The sequence below is a fragment of the Salvelinus sp. IW2-2015 genome, unplaced genomic scaffold (genome assembly GCF_002910315.2).
Source record: "Salvelinus sp. IW2-2015 unplaced genomic scaffold, ASM291031v2 Un_scaffold1707, whole genome shotgun sequence".
Taxonomy (NCBI): Eukaryota; Metazoa; Chordata; class Actinopteri; order Salmoniformes; family Salmonidae; genus Salvelinus; species Salvelinus sp. IW2-2015.
The window spans coordinates 65313-85827 of record NW_019943098.1 but is presented as its reverse complement, the minus strand read 5'-3'; the positions used below and the strand labels follow the sequence as shown (position 1 = coordinate 85827).

The following is a 20515-nucleotide window of genomic DNA, read 5'->3' as shown; positions in this document are numbered from 1 at the left end:
TAAAATATATTTCAGTATTACAAGTAAATGGAATTGCTAAAAATGTACTTAACTATCAAAAGTACAAGTATAAACCATTTCAAATGCCTTATTTTAAGCCAACCAAATGGCACCATTGTCTTTTTATTGATGTATAGTCAGGGGCACACTCCAACACTCAGACATCATTTACAAACAAAGCATTTATGTTTAGTGAGTCCTCCAGATCAGAGGCAGTAGGGATGACCAGGGATGTTCTCTGTTTAGTGAGTCCTCCAGATCAGAGGCAGTAAGGATGACCAGGGATGTTCTCTGTTTAGTGAGTCCTCCAGATCAGAGGCAGTAAGGATAACCAGGGATGTTCTCTTGATAAGTGTGTGAATTGGACCCCTTTCCTGTCGAAATGTAACGAGTACTTTTGGGTGTCAGGGAAAATGTATGGAGTAATAAGTACATGATTTTCTTTAGGAATGTAGTGGAGTAAAAATAAAAGTTGCCAAAAATATAAATAGTAACGTACAGATACCCCAAAAACAACTTAAGTACTATCTTAAATTACTTTTTACTTAAGTACTTTACACCACTGATAGTTTACACCATTTCAGAATTATTCTCACATTAATCATATAGTTTTCACACAAACCGCCGCCCGTTTGGAGTAAGAAATCATGAACGTATTAACGTGTGAAATGCCTTCATTCGTCGTTTATCTCAGTCGGATCCAAGCCTTCTTGTTAAGGGTTTTGGATGGTGTCTGCTGTGTCTGTAATGCTCTGATTGTCCACAAGAGGTCCCAATGTCCTTCTTATTTGTCTGGTCTCCATGGGTGTTAATTCCTCAGAACTGCTACTTAGCTGTACCAGTGACTGTCTAAGAGGGGAGTTTTCTCCTTTCTCCACCTCATGTGGATAGTCCGAGTTTGAACCACTTTACACGCGCAGCTGCAGACTGGCGATGTCCTGGTCTGGTTGGTGAGTTCATTTTCTTCACATCGTGTTGAGGTTGAGAGTTTCAACCCATTTCAAACGGGTAGAGACATAGAAATGGTATCCATTAAAATCTTTCAAATGGTCAAATATCTTCAGCATTTGCTTTAGCCTGCCTGGAGTGGCAGTTGGGTTTTCTATTGCAACAGGCAACAGCACAGCTTAAGATGCCAAGCATACTAGTACTGACACACACACGCACAGCTGGTGCTATTTTGCACAATACTAATGATATTGCTTAATACTAAAGATATTAAGAAGAAAATGCCAATCACAAAATAGTACTGTTTGTCAAAAAGTGTTTATTAATACCAAGTCATCAGAGAGAGACAGAGGTACAGTTGAAGTAAGAAGTTTACATACACTTAGGCACTCGTTTTTCAACCACTCCACACATTTCTTGTTAACAAACTATAGTTTTGGCAAGTCGGTTAAGACATCTACTTTGTGCATGACACAAGTACATTTTACAATAATTGTTAACAGACAGATTATTTCACTTATAATTCACTGTATCACAATTCCAGTGGGTCAGAAGTTTACATACACTAAGTTGACTGTGCCTTTAAACAGCTTGGAAAATTCCATAAAATGATGTAATGGCTTTAGAAGCTTCTTGATAGGCTAATTTACATAATTTGAGTCAATTGGAGTGGTACCTGTGGATGTATATCAAGGCCTACCTTCAAACTCAGTACCTCTTTGCTTGACATCATGGGAAAATCAAAAGAAATCAGCCAAGACCTCAGAAAATAAATTGTAGAACTCCACAAGTCTGGTTCATCCTTGGGAGCAATTTCCAAACGCCTGAAGGTACCACGTTCATCTGTACAAATAATAGTACGCAAGTATAAACACCATGGGACCGCGCAGCCGTCATACCACTCAGGAATCAGACGCGTTCTGTCTCCTAGAGATGAACGTACTTTGGTGCGAAAAGTGCACTTCAATCCCAGAACAACAGCAAAGGACCTTGTGAAGATGCTGGAGGAAACAGGTACAAAAGTATCTATATCCACAGTAAAACGAGTCCAATATCGACATAACCTGAAAGGCCGCTCGGCAAGGAAGAAGACACTGCTCCAAAACCGGCATAAAAAAGCCAGACTACGTTTTGCAACTGCACATGGGGACAAAGATCGTACTTTTTGGAGAAATGTCCTCTAGTCTGATGAAACAAAAATAGAACTGTTTGGCCATAATGACCATTGTTATGTTTGGAGGAAAAAGGTGGAGGCTTGCAAGCCGAAGAACACCATCCCAACCGTGAAGCACGGGGGTGGCAGCATCATGTTGTGGGGGTACTTTGCTGCAGGAGGGACTGGTGCACTTCACAAAATAGATTGCATCATGAGGAAGGGAAATTATGTGGATATATTGAAGCAACATCTCAAGACATCAGTCAGGAAGATAAAGCTTGGTGGCAAATGGGTTTTCCAAATGGACAAGGACCCCAAGCATACTTCCAAAGATGTGGCAAAATGGCAAAGTCAAGGTATTGGAGTGGCCATCACAAAGCCCTGACCTCAATCTTATAGAACATTTGTGGGCAGAACTGAAAAAGTGTGTGCGAGTAAGGAGGCCTACAAACCTGACTCAGTTACACCAGCTCTGTCAGGAGGAATGGGCCAAAATTCATCCTACTTATTTTGGGAAGCTTGTGGAAGGCTACCCAGAAATGTTTGACCCAAGTTAAACTATTTAAAGGCAATGCTACCAAATACTAATTGAGTGTATGTAAACTTCTGACCCACTGGGAGTGTGATGAAAGAAATAAAAGCGGAAATAAATCATTCTCTCTACTATTATTCTGACATTTCACATTCTTAAAATAAAGTGGTGATCCTAACTGACCTAAGACAGGGAATTTTTACTAGGATTAAATGTCAGGAATTGTAAAAAAAACAACAACAAAAACTGAGTTTAAAGGTATATGGCTAAGGTGTATGTAATCTTCTGACTTCAACTGTAAGTCATCACTTTGTTATAGTATGTGTTGTACATGAGCATGTGCTGACTGACTGGCTGGCTGACCGACTGATGGACACATAACTGACTGACTGGCTGACTGACGGACACATAACTGACTGACTGGCTGACTGACGGACACATAACTGACTGACTGACTGACTGATGGACACATAACTGACTGACTGATGGACACATAACTGACTGACTGACTGGCTGGCTGACTGACTGATGGGCACATAACTGACTGACTGACTGACTGACTGACTGGCTGGCTGACCGACTGGCTGACTGATGGACACATAACTGACTGACTGGCTGGCTGACCGACTGGCTGACTGATGGACACATAACTGACTGACTGACTGACTGGCTGGCTGGCTGGCTGACTGACTGACTGATGGACACATAACTGACTGACTGACTCCTCTCAGCCTTCCGGTTTAATCATCACAGACAATAACATTTTCTCTAGCTGTTTGTTAGTGGGTGTGACCTGGCTAAAGCTTTCTGTTAAAAGGCTTGTTGAACATTATACTGGACAAAGCTGTGTAGAGGCAGAAGTCTAATGTTGGGGGTTATGATTACTAAACTCACACACACTCTTCTTTTAGTTCAGAACGACACTTTTTGTCTTTGTGATGAATGTGACGCAACAGTAACACTGTTGATAACATCTCAGATGTTTCCTCAATGATGTGGATCTTTCTATCCTCCACTGTGATCTGCCATGTCATCCAGGCTCAGCAATAATCCATCTATATCCAATGTTCTCTCTCTCCCCCTGCCTCTCCCTCTCTCTCTCCTCCTCTGCCTTCTCCTTTCTATTTCTTATTGTCTTGGCTCTCTCTTCCCACGCTCTCCTGCCTCTCCCTCTCTCTCTCCCCTTCCTTCTCCCTCTCCTCTCTGCCCCTGCTCTCCCTCTGCCCTCTCCCCCTGCCCTCCCCCGCCTCTCCCCCTGCCTGCTCCCTCTCTCTCTCCCCCTGCCTCTCTCTCTCTCTCCCCCTCTCTCTCTCCCCTGTCTCTCTCTCCCTCCCCCTCAGATATCCCCCATCTCTCTCCGTCCCGGCAGAGTAATCTTTTTATTACACCCATCACACCCTGGCACCCCTGTCCTCTCTTTCATATTGTAGTCAAAGCGTGGTAGGAGCAGGACACTGTGGTCTCTAGGATCTCCACCTGACAACCTCTCCTCCTCTACCGCCATGATGCTCTCTACCAAACACATGATGGCCGCATCGATGTTGGTGTTGTCCTGCGAGGGGGAGTGGGATGGGGGGAGAAAGAGAGAATTCAATTTTCACTCCCATATCTATTGGGTGAAATACCACAGAATGCCATCACAGCAGCAAGATGTGTGACCTGTTGTCACAAGAAAAGGGCAACCAGTGAAGAACAAACACCATTGTAAATAAAGTACACAGACAGACAGACAGACAGACAGACAGACAGACAGACAGACGGACAGACGGACAGACGGACAGAGACAGACAGAGAGAGACAGAGAGAGAGAGAGAGAGACAGAGGGAGAGGTAAAAAGACAGTTTATAATTACAGCCCCTCACTCAGCCAGCAGTTAGTAGGTATTTACATTCTATGAATGAGCTCTGTTAAGACTTACACACGGACACACTGTCTGCTAACATCTAACATAAAGCATAAATCCCCTGATATACACTCCATACAGCAACAATAGAGACCTATCCCTCCCTATGCCGCGACCCCATGTCGTGACTTTTTACCTCTTCACCTCTGACCTCTCACCTTGGCTGAGGTCTCGTACCACCCCACGAAGCCGTGGTCTCTGGTGAAGTTCTCCAGTTTGGGCAGTTTGGAGCAGAGACCAGTGCTCAGTTGGTCACACTTATTACCCAATAGGACGGCCGGAACTGGCCTCCCGTTACCCAGAGCAACCTGGGAGGAGATAGGGATGAAGGAGTGGTGAGACGGAGTTGTGGAGACAGAGAGAGACTGACTGATCAAGGTCTTTATAAAATGTTAACAAAGGTTATTATTAGCAAATATGACAGTAGCCACTGGCTGCGAGAGAGAGAGAGAGAGAGAGAGAGACAGAGAGAGAGAGAGAGAGAGAGAGAGAGAGAGAGAGAGAAAAAGACAGATAGGAATGAAGGAGGGAAGGGTGAAATGGAAGAGTGAAGGGGGAATGTAAACAAAGCTCTATTAAATGTAAACAGAACTTGAGCCTCATCAGAATCTACTATTTCTTTCTGTTCTTTGTTATTTCCATGCACGCGCGGCGCATTACAACTGGTTATAAGCATGTTATAAGCATATTATGTCCCTTGTCTTAGACCTTGGAGTCGAGGTCTCCCTTCCACTTGAAAACAGCCTGGAAACTGCAGGCCCGTGTCATGTCAAACACCACCAGGTATAATACATTATTACTGGTTATAAGCATGTTCTAAGCGTGACTTGTCAGTAACCTTGGAGTCGAGGTCTCTCTTCCACTTGAGGACAGCCTGGAAGGTTGAGGCCCGTGTCATGTCAAACACCACCAACGCACCCACAGCCTCACGGTAGTACACCCGCGTCATGTTGCCATAGCGCTCCTGGCCTGGGGACACAACAACAATGATATACCTAGAACTACAACAACAATCTTTTTCAATAAAATTATGTAATCAGCTAAGTGTGTGTGTGTGTGTGTGTGTGTGTGTGTGTGTGTGTGTGTGTGTGTGTGTGTGTGTGTGTGCGTGCGTGTATATAAGTGAGTTTTCTAGTGTGTAAATGTAATTTATCCTGGAAGTTAACCTCTCTCACATGATACTAATATACCGGGGAAAACCAGCTGATAGACAGACACGCTATTTTAGGGCAAACATTTAGATAGACAGAGACAGAGAGAACAGGCTCTCTCTTAACAACAACACATTCCATTCAGGATGTGTAATGAAAAACACTATATATAAATATACAAAAGTATGTGGACACCCCTTCAAATTGGTGGATTTGGCTATTTCAGCCACACCCGTTGCTGAATCTCCATAGACAAACTTTGGCAGTAAAATGGCCTTACTGAAGAGCTCAGTGACTTTCAACGTGGCACCGTCATAGGATGCCACCTTTCCAACAAGTCAGTTCGTCAAATTTCTGCCCTGCTAGACTTCCCCGGTCAAATGTAAGTGCTGTTTTTGTGAAGTGGAAACGTCTAGGAGCAACAGTGGCTCGGCCGCGAAGTGGTAGGCCACACAAGCCCACAGAACGGGACCGCCGAGTGCTGAAACGTGTAGTGCGTAAAAAGCATCTGTCCTCAGTTGCAACACTCACTACCGAGTCCCAAACTGCCTCTGGAAGCAACGTCAGCACAAGAACTGTTCGTCGGGAGCTTCATGAAATTAGTTTCCATGGCCGAGCAGCCGCACACAAGCCTAAGATCACCATGTGCAATGTTATGTGCAAAGCGGTGTAAAGCTCGCCGCCATTGGACTCTGGAGCACTGGAAACGCGTTCTCTGGAGTGATGAATCATGTTTCACCACATGGCAGTCCGACGGACGAATCTACGTTTGGCGGATGACAGGAAAACGCTATCTGCCCCAATGCATAGTGCCAACTGTAAAGTTTGGTGGAAGAGGAATAATGGTCTGGGGCTGTTTTTCATGGTTTGGGCTAAACCCCTTCGTTCCAATGAAGGGAAATCTTAACGCTACAGCATACAATGACATTCTAGATGATTCTGTGCTTCCAACTTTGTGGCAACAGTTTGGGGAAGGTTCCTTCCTGTTTCAGCAAGACAATGCCCCTGTGCACAAAGCAAGGTCCATACTGAAATGGTTTGTCAAGATCGGTGTGGAAGAACTTGACTGGCCTGCACAAAGCCCTGACCTCAACCCCATCGAACACCTTTGGGATGAATTGGAACGCCGACAGAAAGCATGGCCTTATCTCCCAACATCAGTGCCCAACCTCACTCATGCTTCTTCCATTCAGCTACAAGAGCATATGTGGCAAGTCCCCGCAGCAATGTTCCAACATCTAGTGGAAAACCTTCCCAGAAGAGTGGAGGCTGTTATAGCAACAAAGGGGGGGACCAACTCCATATTAATGCCCATGATTTTGGAATGAGCACGTGTCCACATCCTTTTGGTTGTATAGTGTAGCGGTTGCTGCTAACATGCATTGCTTGAATAACATCAGATTAGCAAGGCTTTTCTGACAGGTTTTCCTACAATGTCGATCTCTGTTTACCACACCATCTCTGTCTATCCACTGCATGCACGCATTGTGCCATTCCACAATGTCTATCTCTGTTTACCACACCATCTCTGTCTATCCACACCATCTCTGTTTACCACACCATCTCTGTCGATCCACACCATCTCTGTTTACCACACCATCTCTGTCGATCCACACCATCTCTGTTTACCACACCATCTCTGTCGATCCACTGCCTGCATGCATTGTGCCATCCCACAATGTCTATCTCCATTCACTAAGTCCACATCTGCTTCTACAGGAGAGATGAGTTGCCAATGAGCTTTAAACACATAGCCCTAAGGACAAACTGTTTAGGACTCCTATTGACAATGAGGCTCAGGGCAGGAGTGCTGATGTAGGATCTGTTTTCTGCTGATGTAGGATCTGTTTTCTGCTGATGTAGGATCCGTTTCTGCTGATGTAGGATCCGTTTCTGCTGATGTAGGATCCGTTTCTGCTGATGTAGGATCTGTTTCTGCTGATGTAGGATCCGTTTCTGCTGATGTAGGATCCGTTTATGCTGATGTAGGATCCGTTTCTGCTGATGTAGGACCCGTTTCTGCTGATGTAGGATCCGTTTCTGCTGATGTAGGATCCGTTTATGCTGATGTAGGATCCGTTTATGCTGATGTAGGATCCGTTTTCTGCTGATGTAGGATCTGTTTCTGCTGATGTAGGATCTGTTTCTGCTGATGTAGGATCCGTTTATGCTGATGTAGGATCCGTTTCTGCTGATGTAGGATCCGTTTCTGCTGATGTAGAATCCGTTTCTGCTGATGTAGGATCCGTTTTCTGTCCTTATATAGCAGCGTTTCCCAAACTCGGTCCTCTGGACCCCAAGGGGTGCACGTTGTTGTGGTTTTTGTAACATTTTTGGGGCTGCTTTTACTCCTTTTTCGTGATCTCCAAATTGGTAGTTACAGTCTTGTCCCATCGCTGCACCTTCCGTACGGCCTCGGGAGAGGTGAAGGTCGAGAGCCATGCGTCCTCTGAAACACGACTCTGCCAAGTTGCACTGCTACTTGACACACTGTTCACTTAACCTGGTAGCCAGCCACACCAATGTGTCGGAAGGAACACCGTCCAACTGGCAACCACATCAGCGTGCACTGCCCCCTGCCCGCCACAGGAGTCGCGAGAGAGCAATGGGACAAGGAAATCCTGGCCGGCCAAACCCTCCCCTAGCCTGGACGACGCTGGGCCAATTGTGCGCCGCCTCAAGGGTCTCCCAGTCACGGCCAGTCACAGCCTGGGATTGAACCCGGATCTGTAGTGACGCCTCAAGCCTTGCGATGCTATACCTGACCGCTGCACCACTCAGGAGGCCAGGTGTGTGGTTTTTGACCCAGCAATACACAGCTGATTGAAATAATCAACTAATCATCAAGCTTTGATCATTTGAATCAGCTGTGTAGTGTTTGGGCAAAAAAACAAAAAGGTGGACCACTTGAGGTCCCGAGGACCAAGTTTGGGAAACGCTGGTCTATAAATGATAATAAATAGGATGATATGGACGTGGCAGGGGACCTGGGGGCTGTATGTATAAAGTGTCTCCGAGTAACAGTGCTGATCTAGGATCAGATTCCCACCTGTCCGTATACTCCAATTCATTTTGATCTAAAAGGACATCTTGACCCTAGATCAGCTTTATTAAAAAAATACAGACAGGCCCTGGCATGAGAATGATCAATCATACACTTTCCCTTTTTAGATCATAATGAATACGATTATATGGACAGGTCCCAGATCAGTACACCTACTCTCAACGGAGCCCTGGCATGAGAATGATCGATCATACACTTTCCCCTTTTAGATCATAATGAATACGATTATATGGACAGGTCCCAGATCAGTACACCTACTCTCAACGGAGCCCTGGCGTGTGAATGACTGATCATCATACACACTGACAGCTGGTAGACATGGTGTGATGATGTCATTATCTATGGTGGAGATGATTAGGAGGAAAAGTCTAAATGATACAGCCCCATCGACAGTCTGCTCTGTTGACAGATGGGCTAAAGTACACACAGCAATGCTTTACTATACCTGAGAAGACTTTGTGGACCAACAATTGATTCCCATTCAAAATCCTATTTTCCCATAATCCCTAAACCTAACCTCAAATTTAACTCTAATTTTAAGCCTAATTCTACCCACTAAACCTAAAATAAAATTTTTACAAGTGAGGACTGGCAAAATATCCTCACTTCTCTGAATGCTAGTTGGTTTACTATTCTAGTGAGGACTTCTGGTACACACACAGTCAATTACAAAGACTCGAGAATATAAAGGTGCTTGTGCGCGCGCCTTTGTCCGGCGTGCGTGGTATGCCAGCGTTTTGGGCATCATTTGCTACTGATTAATAAGAACTTAACCTAATTGTGAAGACTTCTATGTGTCAAATAAAAATAGAAACGTTACAAAACTACAGGGTATTTTAGTTACACGTAATTAACTTACCAACCGAGTGGCCGATACCATTTAACGTGGAGCATGGCCTAAGTGCGTGACATATTGTAGACTTGTGTGTCTTTATGAAATACAGTTATAAAAGCAAAAAGGTAGGCGACGTAGGGTAGGTAATTACAATAAGGTAATTAATTTAGGCTACTAACCGGCTATGTCCCACAACTGCAGACGCACCACGGTCTTGTGATCCCAATTGAGGATTTTGAGAGCGAAGTCTACTCCTATGGTGGCCCGGTAATGTTGAGAGAATATCTGATGGACATAACGCTTGATTATGGACGTCTTGCCGACACCCAAGTCACCGATGACCAGGACCTTGAGCAAGCGTTCTTGCTGCATGGTTGGGTTATGGGTTGGTAGAATAACAATAAAGTCTAGTTACACCACATTGTTGTCCATGACATGAAGAAAAAAATATTCCAAAAGCCAGTGTCTCTTTTTTCAGTTGTTTTTTATTCCATATGGGTCCACTTTTCGCAGCACTCTTTTCCCGTTACTGAAGTTGTCTGTATGACAAATAAGGTAATTCTACACAAGATAGTATACGAATCAATTGACAGAGAGAGAAAACATGTACATCCTGTCTCACTTATTCAAAAATATTCCAGAAGTTATTTATATTTTCTCCGTTTTTCTATTTCTATACAAGTCCACGACTGTCCGTATTGGTGATTCTTCACCTGCTACCCAACCTTCATTCCATCTAGCGCAAAAAGGAGAACTACTAAAAAGTGCCGTCAGCGCAAAGTCATTAACTAACTGTCGAATGAGGTCAAACAGCCTGCGGTCTGTGTGCGTGCTCAACTTTTCTAGAAGTCGTTGCCGTTTCTCTGCGCATGAAGCTTCTTCTGCCCGTTAGCTGTTTGACGACCACACCCCTTTAACCGATCAAATAAAGGCTAACTACACAACATAGTTGTCCACATACAAAAATGTAATGGAAAATACATAAAGAAACAAATTGTCCAAGCAGTGGTTGAAAAAGTACCCAATTGTCATACTTGAGTAAAAGTAAAGATACCTTAATAGAAAATGACTCAAGTGCAAGTAAAAGTCTAAAAGTATCTGGTTTAAAATATATTTAAGTATCAAAAGTAAATGGTTTTGGTAAAATATACTTAAGTATCAAAAGTAAAAGTATAAATAATTTCAGATTCCTTATATAAAGCAAACTAGACGGCATAATGTTATCGTATTTTTTTATTTTAATATACGGATAGCCAGGGGCATGCTCCAACACTCTGACTTAATTTACAAACGAAGCATGTGTTTAGTGAGTCTGCCAGATCAGATGCAGTAGGGATGACCAGGGATGTTCTCTTGATAAGTGTGTGAATTAGGCAATTTTCCTGTCTTGCTAAGCATTCAAAGTGTAATGAGTACTTTTGGGTGTCAGGAAAAATATATATTTGTAAAGTAAAGTACAGATACCCCAAAAAACGAATTAAGTAGTACTTTGAAGTATTTTTACTTAAATACTTTACACCACTGAGCCCACGTCAGTGTCTATCTTTTTTTCCATTCCATATGGGTCCACTTTTCAGCAGCTCCCTTTTCCCCATTACCTGAAGTTGTCTGTATGCCAAATAAGGCAATCCTCCACATATTCTAGCCTAAACTAGTTCATTAATTGATAGAGAGAAAGAAACATTCACATCCTGTCTCACTTATTACAAATATGCATTCTCAAAAAATATTCCAGTTTATTTATTTTCTCACTTTTTCTATTTCCATACACGTCCAATGAATTCACGCACAACTGTCCGTATTGGTGACTTCACCTGTTACCCAACTTCCATTCCATCTAGTGCAAAAAAAGTTATAAAAAGTGATGTCATCAGCTGTCAAGTTAGGTCAAGCAGCCTGTGAGTGCGCGCTCGCCTCAAGTAGAAGCAGTTGCCATTCCTCTGAGCGTGAAGCGTCTTCTGCCCAGCCGTCAGCTGTTTGACGACCACACCCCTTTAACCGATAAAGTTGTGTTGGCCCACACACGCATGGGCTTTCTGCGTCTGCTACGATAGGTTAACACAAGCCTGGCCTTTCTACGCCCACTACGATAGGTTAACACAAGCCTGGTCGTTCTACGCCTGCTACGATAGGTTAACACAAGCCAAGCGTTCACTGTACTGTCTGTCCATCGCTCTGACGCAACATAGCGCAACAGGGGCAAACAAAAAAATATACATATACCAGTGTATGTCCCGAGTGGAGCAGCGGTCTGAGGCGTCACTACAGACTCTGGTTCGATTCCCGGCTGTCCCATAGCGCGGCGCACAATTGGCCCAGCGTCGTCTGGGTTAGGCCGTCATTGTAAATAAGAATTTGTTCTTCACTGACTTGCCTAGTTAAATAAAGGTAAAATCAAATAAATAAAAATTCGTCCCAGCGCACTGTCAAGCATCGGTTGGTTACCGACATGTCCCTCTTAACGCAAAAATAGTCAATTTTACACGCAGAATTATAAACCGTTTAATCAATTGAACAAACAATACATGTTTTATATCAGCGGGTCTGTCTGGTAGGCAGTATGTAGGGAATAAACAGTTTCGTTATTAAGGATTAGTGCGTTTTCACCCACCAAAAAGTGTTGCCATACAACAGGTGAAATGATTGATATGCTATAAAAACAAAACTACAACATTTAAATACGATATTTATAATGGTGTTATAACAAGAGTTGATATATAGGCCTAGGCTTAGAGTTTTCTTCTATGCTATTTGTGTCGCTGTGGGTTTTTGTAGAGATGAGAAAAGTGGTGGTCCGCCTCTATATTGATGTTTACGGTAGTCGTGGTGCTGATGCGGGTTGGGGAAGTGGAATGAGTCAGGTTCTGTGATGCTGCTGCTAGCGCTGCCATTTCATCAACAGCAACATTCATTTCATAACATTTTGCGGCCTTCAAAAACAGGAAACGAAAAAAAGAGAGTAGTGAAAAAACGAACCCTTCGAATTTATCACATTCGAAACGAGTGTGGTTGTAGACAATAGTGCAGACTTCCGTCTACAAATAATAACCGTTTGTGGAGTAAAGCGTGCTGTGGATTTTTCTCTTAGACCTAGGCCGTTCGAGCCCGTTGTTATCGTTATAAACCGTAATAAAGACATGACACATTAGACCCGTCGTTGGATCTCTCCAGGGGAATTGTAAACGGTGGTTTATGTGTTGTTGTAAGACGTTTTTCCGGCGTTTGATCTACGAAAGAGGAGACGAGCTTCTCGATACGATGGAACCTGCAGCATTCGGGTTCTGAACGCCGCAACAAAACAACGTAAGATGAAACCATTCCATGTTCTAGGCTATAGGCCTCTCTCCTAATTGTGACCTAGATCCCAATAAAATATATTTTAATTTCAGGATAATGATGGGAGAAATAAGAAAGGGCTTTGAATAAAGTGGATGACGCTACACTGCTTGGTCTTGGAAGCCTATAATGAGAGGGACAGATGGGATGTTGTGGTTAAGTTCAGTATCAAATGATCGTGTAGATTCTATCCTAGCCTACTGTTCTCCACTCGATTCCCCATTACTGACAGATCAGGTTGAATTATCCCTATAATAATAATAATAAATTATCCTGCCATAAGGAAAAATGGAGGGGCCCATTCGTTGACCTTGGTAGGTCTGGTAAAAAAACGTTTGATTTGAATCCAAAAGCACCTTATGGGAAATATCATTTTAGTCCCTTAGTAGACTCTCTTATCCAGAGAGACTTACAGTAGTGAGTGGAAACATTTACATACTGGTCCCCTGTGGGAATCGAACCCACAACCCTGGCGTTGCAAGCGCCATGCGCTACCAAATGAGCCACATCCACGGTATGCTCCACAATAGACATAGTTTTGTCCTCTATAGGTGACTGTAATAGGTTACAGCCAACTGTCCGTGTCAATGCTCCAGAGATCCTAGCTAAAGCCTATATCCGGGCTGAGTCAACAGCTATGGGGGTGGGTATTATGGTTATTCTCTATCTGTGTGGCCACGGTAGGCCGAGTGTTTGCATATTAAGCGGACTGTGTAATCCCCCGGCCAAGCAGAGTGAGGTGGTGTCGGTGGGCTTTAGTTGGCACTAGAGGCAGTGTGATGGCTGGATAACCAGGCCTGTGCATAGAATGCAATACCATAATAAATTCTTGCATTGTGGGGTTTTCAAGAAGCATAGGTCTATAGAACATGGAATAGAATAGATTATAGAATAAAATATGTTAGCTATATTACATACTTTTCACTGGCTACAACTAGAATGAAATAACTTTATTTTTCTTAGAGGGAAATTCAACAGTGCTTTTTATAATCAGCAAATCAAATAAATCCTTGATAACCTAAAACAGACTATCAAATAGGTAACAGATAAATCAAGCGACTTGAAAGTTGGCCAACATATCGGATTTCCAATAGTCACATGCTTGTAATTAAACATGTGGCTATAATAGGCATTATAAACTGGGTGGTTTGAGCCCTGAATTCTGATTGGCTGAAGGTCATGGTATATCAGACTGTATACCACGGGTATGCCAAAACATGTATTTTTACTGCTCTAATTACGTTGGCAACCAGTTTATAATAGCAATAAGGCTCCTCGAGGGTTTGTGGTATATGGCCAATATACCACAGCTAAGTGCTGTATCCAGGCACTCCACATTGCGTCGTGCAGAGGAAACAGTCCTTAGCTGTGGTATATTGGCTATATACCACACCTCCTCGGGCATTATTGCTTAATTGTAACACTGGGGGCCTAGTTAAAAACCATGGCCAAATCAAGATGAGGAGTGTAGCCTTTTTTCTCATCACCAAAGGCAGGGCCGTCTCTAACCTTCTGGGGACCCTAAGTGAACACTGTTGTTACGGGTTAACTGTCTGACTCTGGTTTTGTGCGTCCATTCGCCTGTGTCTCTCTCCACGTGCCTGATTCACCCGACGACAGACGCTAGACAGTAGTCACCATGGAGGCGATATGGCTGTACCAGTTCCGACTCATCGTCATTGGGGACTCGACGGTGGGGAAATCGTGTTTGATCCGGCGGTTCACAGAGGGACGCTTCGCCCAGGTGAGCGACCCAACAGTCGGCGTAGATTTCTTCTCTCGCCTGGTGGAGATCGAGCCGGGGAGACGGATCAAGCTACAGATCTGGGACACCGCGGGACAGGAGCGCTTCAGGTATGGTGTGTGTGTGTGTGTGTGTGTGTGTGTGTGTGTGTGTGTGTGTGTGTGTGTGTGTGTGTGTGTGTGTGGGAGGGGGGGTCTAAGGATGCTGACAGGTATTTATAGTCGAATATTAACTGTTTTCGGTAGTGATCTATCATAGCCTTCCTTTCGAATGACAACGCGCTCTGGTGTGTCACTGCTGCTTCTTGTCCAACAAGACTATGAGGTCTACACTGAAGTCAGGTTGTGTCATTGCACTACTGATTAGGGTTATTGACTAGTTAAAAGAGCCTTATTATGCAAAGTACAAAGGGTATGCGGTTATTGGCCTATTTCAATATTTACTTTCTGGAACATCAGTAACACATTGGATATGCATGCCTAAATAGGCCTGATAGACATTTCTAGAACATACAAAACAAGTATATGAGGACCCTTTTTTCATAAATAAATATACATTTTACATTTAAATAGGTAACAGCCTTTGAACACACACACACACACACACACACACACACACACACACACTTGCTTCGTCAGCGTTCCATCTGTCTCCATTTCCTGCTCTATATCTGTGTCTTCTGATTCATTTCAACGGTTTATGAATATTTTACCAGCCTCTTATCTTCATTCTCTCTTTCTTGAAGTCCTCTTCTTCCACCTCCCCTTCCCTCTATCCACCCACACCTTGCCTGCCTGTCATATCACTCCTCCCACTTCCTCTCCCCTTCCTGTCCTCCCTCCCTCCCGCCTCTCACATTTTCTCTTCTGCCAAACTTTCCCTCTCCCTCGCTACCCCCTCTCTCCCCTTTTCTAACCTTTATATCTGTCTCCTAATACCTCTCTCTCCCTCACACACTCTTCTTTTAGTTCAGAACGACACTCTTTTTGTCTTTGTGATGAGTGTGACGCAACAGTAACACTCTTGATAACATCTCAGATGTTTCCTCAATGATGTGGATGTTTCTATCCTCCACTGTGATCTGCCATGTCATCCAGGCTCAGCTTAGTAGCCAATAGTCCATCTATATGTCATGTTCTCTCTCATCTCAACCCTCTCTCAGGTCCATCACCAGAGCCTACTATCGTAACTCGGTGGGCGGGCTCCTGCTGTTTGACATCACAAACCGTCGCTCCTTCCAGAACGTTCATGATTGGCTAGAGGAGGCCCGGAGTCACGTCCAACCACACAGCATCGTGTTCCTGTTGGTCGGACACAAGTGTGACCTGGAGCCTCAGCGTCAGGTAGCCTATCGGAATGTGTGTCTGTGTGTTTGATTGAGCGTTGGAATAATCCTCACCCTAACTAAGGACACTGTAAATGACGCCTGAAACACATTTCTATGAAATCAGACAATAAAATCAAATCTTTACCTTTAAAAATCGCCAGGTGACTCGTCAGGAAGCTGAGAAACTCGCCGGTGCCTACGGGATGCGTTACGTAGAAACCTCGGCCCGCGACGCCATCAATGTGGAGCACGCCTTCACGGAGCTGACCAGGGACATCTTCCACCTGGTGAGGAGATAACCTTCCTCAACCCGAGTGAAGAATCAAAATGGATTCACATTTTCAATGCTAACCCTTGGCTATTAAAGCAATATGGGCTGGTCCCATACACTGGTACAAACCTACGCTTGTGAAAACATGAATCTCAAAGAAACTAAATTGGAAATTAATATACAATTATTAGGTTATTGCCATTTTAACAAGTCATTTCAAAATAAATACCTGATAATTACTAGGGCTGGGGATTGCCAGGGACCTCACGATACACTAGTATTACAATACCGACAATAGTATTACAATACCGACAATAGTATTTCAATACTTAGGTGCCGATACATAATGTATTGTGATTCTCACGATTCTATATGTATTGCTATTCGATTCTGTGATTTTATTGCGATGATGATGTTCCAAACATATCACTCACTATATGTCTGCTGCAGAGAGACGAGAGAGAGCTGGAGAAAATTAGTTTTAGTCAGTCAGGGAAACAAATAGCATGTTGGCTCACTATATGTCTGCTGCAGAGAGACGAGAGAGAGCAGGAGAAAATGAGTTTTAGTCAGTCAGGGAAACAAATAGCATGTTGGCTCACTATTTAGAAAGAAGATGGAGAACAAGCTATGGGATTTGGAGCAGGTATAGCCAACTAGCGCTAGTTAACACTACCTACAGTAGCAATAAATAAACAGTAAATATACTTGGAGAATAATATTGCGATATGTAACTATCGACCCCCACCACCCCCCCCCCCATCACTACTAATACTGGGCTGTAAAATAAAAGTGTTACCTTGGTTAATTAATCGAAAGCCTCTGCATGTGAATACGTCGTCGTCCCTCTTAACCTTGATATCTTGGCCCTAGGTGAGGAGTGGTGACATCACTATCCAGGAGGGCTGGGAAGGGGTGAAGAGCGGCTTCGTCCCCAACGTGGTCCACTCCTCCGAGGAGGTCACCAAGAGCGACCGGCGGTGCCTCTGCTGATCTGGAGGGATCACTAGAGAGATCCCTGACTCAAGCCTGGTTTCACCTAGGTCCTCCTGGATCCATTTCAGCTCTCTAGTTTAGCAATTTCCCTCTGCTGATCTGCATCAGGATGGAGGGATCCTACCCACAACTACACTACATGGATAAAAGTACGTGGACACATCAAATTAGTGGATTCTGCCATTTCAGCCACACCCGTTGATGACAGGTGTATAAAATCAAGCACACTGCCATGCAATCTCAATAGACAAAACTTGGCAGTAGAATGGCCCGTACTGAAGAGCTCAGTGACGTTCAATGTGGCACCATCATAGGATGCCACCTTTCCAACAAGTCCGTTTGTTATAATTCTGCCCTGCAAGAGCTGCTCCAGTCAAGTGCTGTTATTGTGAAGTGGAAACATCTAGCAGCAACAGCGGCTCAGCGGTAGGCCACACAAGCTCACAGGTTGTCGAGATCGGTGTGGAAGAACTTGACTGGCCTGCACAGAGCCCTGACCTCAACCCCATCGGACACCTTTGGGATGAATTGGAATGCCGAGTGTGAGCCAGGCCTAATCGCCCAACATCAGTGCCCGACCTCACTAATGCTCGTGGCTGAATGGAAGCAAGTCCCTGCAGCAATGTTCCAACATCTAGTGGAAAGCCTTCCCAGAAGAGTGGAGGCTGTTATAGCATCAAAGGAGAGACTAACTCCATATTAATGCCCATGATTTTGGAATGAGGTGTTTGACTAGCAGGTGTCCACAGACTTTTGGCCATGTAGTATAGATCCCTGGTTTCCCCATCTCCTTTCTTCCAATATGCAATCCCATAACACAATTTATACAGCCAGAAAGCATCGCACACCATGGTTGGGCAAGGTTTGGCCAAAACGACATTATTTTTGATTCAGTTTAAAGGAGACTAAGATGGAGGGGGCTCTCAGTCTCTCCCCTCCCCCCAAAGGAAACTAAATCTGGTCTCAAACTCTGTGGTTCTTTACTTTCTTTCACCCATCATCCAACTACCACTGTACAATCCCTATCCAACACCATAATGGACTTTATGGACCCTTTGGACAGGGATGTAAGGGAACGACTGTTTGACTGACAGTACAGGTGGACAAAGTGACTCCAGGGACGTATTCACTTCACATCAAACGGAGGAAATGGACAAAACAGGAAGGGACAACCTGAACCAATAAGAAACTCTTGTTTTTTTTTGCAAAACACTTTGTTTTTTAAATGGTGTGCACTAATGAATACGACCCAGTAAAAGGTGGACTATAAGGGGATATTAGGCATCCCTGAGTACCGGTACATAACCTGTCCTCTTTGCAAGAATCCAAATCCCTGAGGAGGGTCAAACTGACAACAGGGGAGGACTATTTATTTTAGTACGTTTGAACAATGACTCATAATGACGCTGGAACTTGTCCTCCTAGTGATTCTGGAATCTAGCGGAGGAACCCATGGTAACAGTGGAGAGACAGCTAGGAGGACATACTCTAAAAACAACACATTACCTATAATTCCACACCTGCAGACATCTAAATTACAGTTAACTCTATAGATACAACAAGTATGGCAACAGACATGTGCATTCAATATCTCAAATCAGTATAGAAATAAGGACATTCATTCCAAAAATAAAATCACATTTTGTTAATGACTAAGACGATGTAACAATGACCTTTCTGGTTTGGTAACTGAAACATGAAATGGTTTGGGCACAAGTAGGTGGAGGGACAGAACTTGCTGCGTTGTAACAAATGGTGTCCTACATTTTATTTTCAGTTGAAGATGTTTTGTAGCCACTGTGTTCAAGGTCAATTTCTTTCTCAGAAAAAACTATGATTCCTTCGTCTCTGAGGGATGAGATTGAAATAAGATTGTGTTCATAATCTGATCAAGTTGCTTTCCTCTGAATGGGTGAGTGTATACTACTGATTCTCTAGGGCACCTTTTCATCTACTTGATTTGTGTAATAACTGCAAGGATGAACTGCTATCATCCACCTTTTCATCTACTTGATTTGTGTAATAACTGCAAGAATGAACTGCTATCATCCACCTTTTCATCTACTTGATTTGGTAATAACTGCAAGGATGAACTGCTATCATCCACCTTTCACTACTTGATTTGTGTAATAACTGCAAGTTGAACTGCTATCATCCACCTTTTCATCTACTTGATTTGTGTAATAACTGCAAGGTGAACTGCTACATCCACCTTTTCATCTACTTGATTTGTGTAATAACTGCAAGGATGAACTGCTATCATCACCTTTTCATCTACTTGATTTGTGTAATAACTGCAAGGATGAACTGCTATCATCCACCTTTTCATCTACTTGATTTGTGTAATAACTGCAAGGATGAACTGCTATCATCCACCTTTTCATCTACTTGATTGTGTAATAACTGCAAGGTGAACTGCTATCATCCACCTTTTCATCTACTTGATTTGTGTAATAACTGCAAGGATGAACTGCTATCATCCACCTTTTCATCTACTTGATTTGTGTAATAACTGCAAGGATGAACTGCTATCATCCACCTTTTCATCTACTTGATTTGTGTAATAATGCAAGGATGAACTGCTATCATCCACCTTTTCATCTACTTGATTTGTGTAATAACTGCAAGGATAACTGCTATCATCCACCTTTTCATCTACTTGATTTGTGTTAATACTGCAAGGATGAACTGCTATCATCCACCTTTTCATCTACTTGATTTGTGTAATAACTGCAAGGATGAACTGCTATCATCCACCTTTTCATCTACTTGATTTGTGTAATAACTGCAAGTGAAACTGCTATCATCCACCTTTCATCTACTTGATTTGTGTAATAACTGCAAGGATGAACTGCTATCATCCACCTTTTCATCTACTTGATTTGTGTAATAACTGCAAGGTGAACTGCTATCATCCACCTTTTCATCTACTTGATTTGTGTAATAACTGCAAGGTGAACTGCTATCATCCACCTTTTCATCTACTTGATTTGTGTAATAACTGCAAGTTGAACTGCTATCATCCACCTTTCATCTACTTGATTTGTGTAATAACTGCAAGGTAACTGCTATCATCCACCTTTTCATCTACTTGATTTGTGTAATAACTGCAAGGTTGAACTGCTATCATCCACCTTTTCATCTACTTGATTTGTGAATAACTGCAAGGTTGAACTGCTATCACCACCTTTTCATCTACTTGATTTGTGTAATAACTGCAAGGTTGAACTGCTATCATCCACCTTTTCATCT

At 43.4% G+C, this 20515-nt stretch overlaps 2 protein-coding genes and 1 long non-coding RNA gene across 4 annotated transcripts; 1 reads left to right on the top strand and 2 right to left on the bottom strand.

Annotated features, from left to right (window-relative positions):
- Positions 1–1249: 1249 nt before the first annotated feature.
- Positions 1250–3737, bottom strand: LOC139024615 (uncharacterized). The gene is made up of 2 exons (XR_011475948.1): positions 3342–3737; positions 1250–3290 (listed from the first exon to the last, which is right to left on the bottom strand). It is a non-coding gene; the product is annotated as an uncharacterized lncRNA (long non-coding RNA).
- Positions 3738–3972: 235 nt separating this feature from the next.
- Positions 3973–10435, bottom strand: LOC112071748 (ras-related protein Rab-38-like). Its single transcript, XM_024139182.2, has 4 exons — positions 9769–10435; positions 5378–5508; positions 4698–4847; positions 3973–4188 (listed from the first exon to the last, which is right to left on the bottom strand). The coding sequence occupies exons 1-4, from the start codon at positions 9959–9961 to the stop codon at positions 3973–3975; spliced, it is 690 nt and encodes a 229-aa protein (XP_023994950.1). The 5' UTR covers positions 9962–10435.
- Positions 10436–12438: 2003 nt separating this feature from the next.
- Positions 12439–19309, top strand: LOC112071746 (ras-related protein Rab-39B-like). 2 transcript variants are annotated; one of them, XM_024139180.2, is made up of 5 exons: positions 12439–12892; positions 14546–14779; positions 15832–16012; positions 16158–16283; positions 17141–19309. In XM_024139180.2, the coding sequence occupies exons 2-5, from the start codon at positions 14565–14567 to the stop codon at positions 17258–17260; spliced, it is 642 nt and encodes a 213-aa protein (XP_023994948.1). In that variant the 5' UTR covers positions 12439–12892; positions 14546–14564; the 3' UTR covers positions 17261–19309. The 2 variants fall into 2 exon arrangements, with proteins under 2 accessions (XP_023994948.1, XP_023994949.1); XM_024139181.2 differs by lacking the exon at positions 12439–12892 and having other exon boundaries at positions 12899–14779.
- Positions 19310–20515: the final 1206 nt, after the last annotated feature.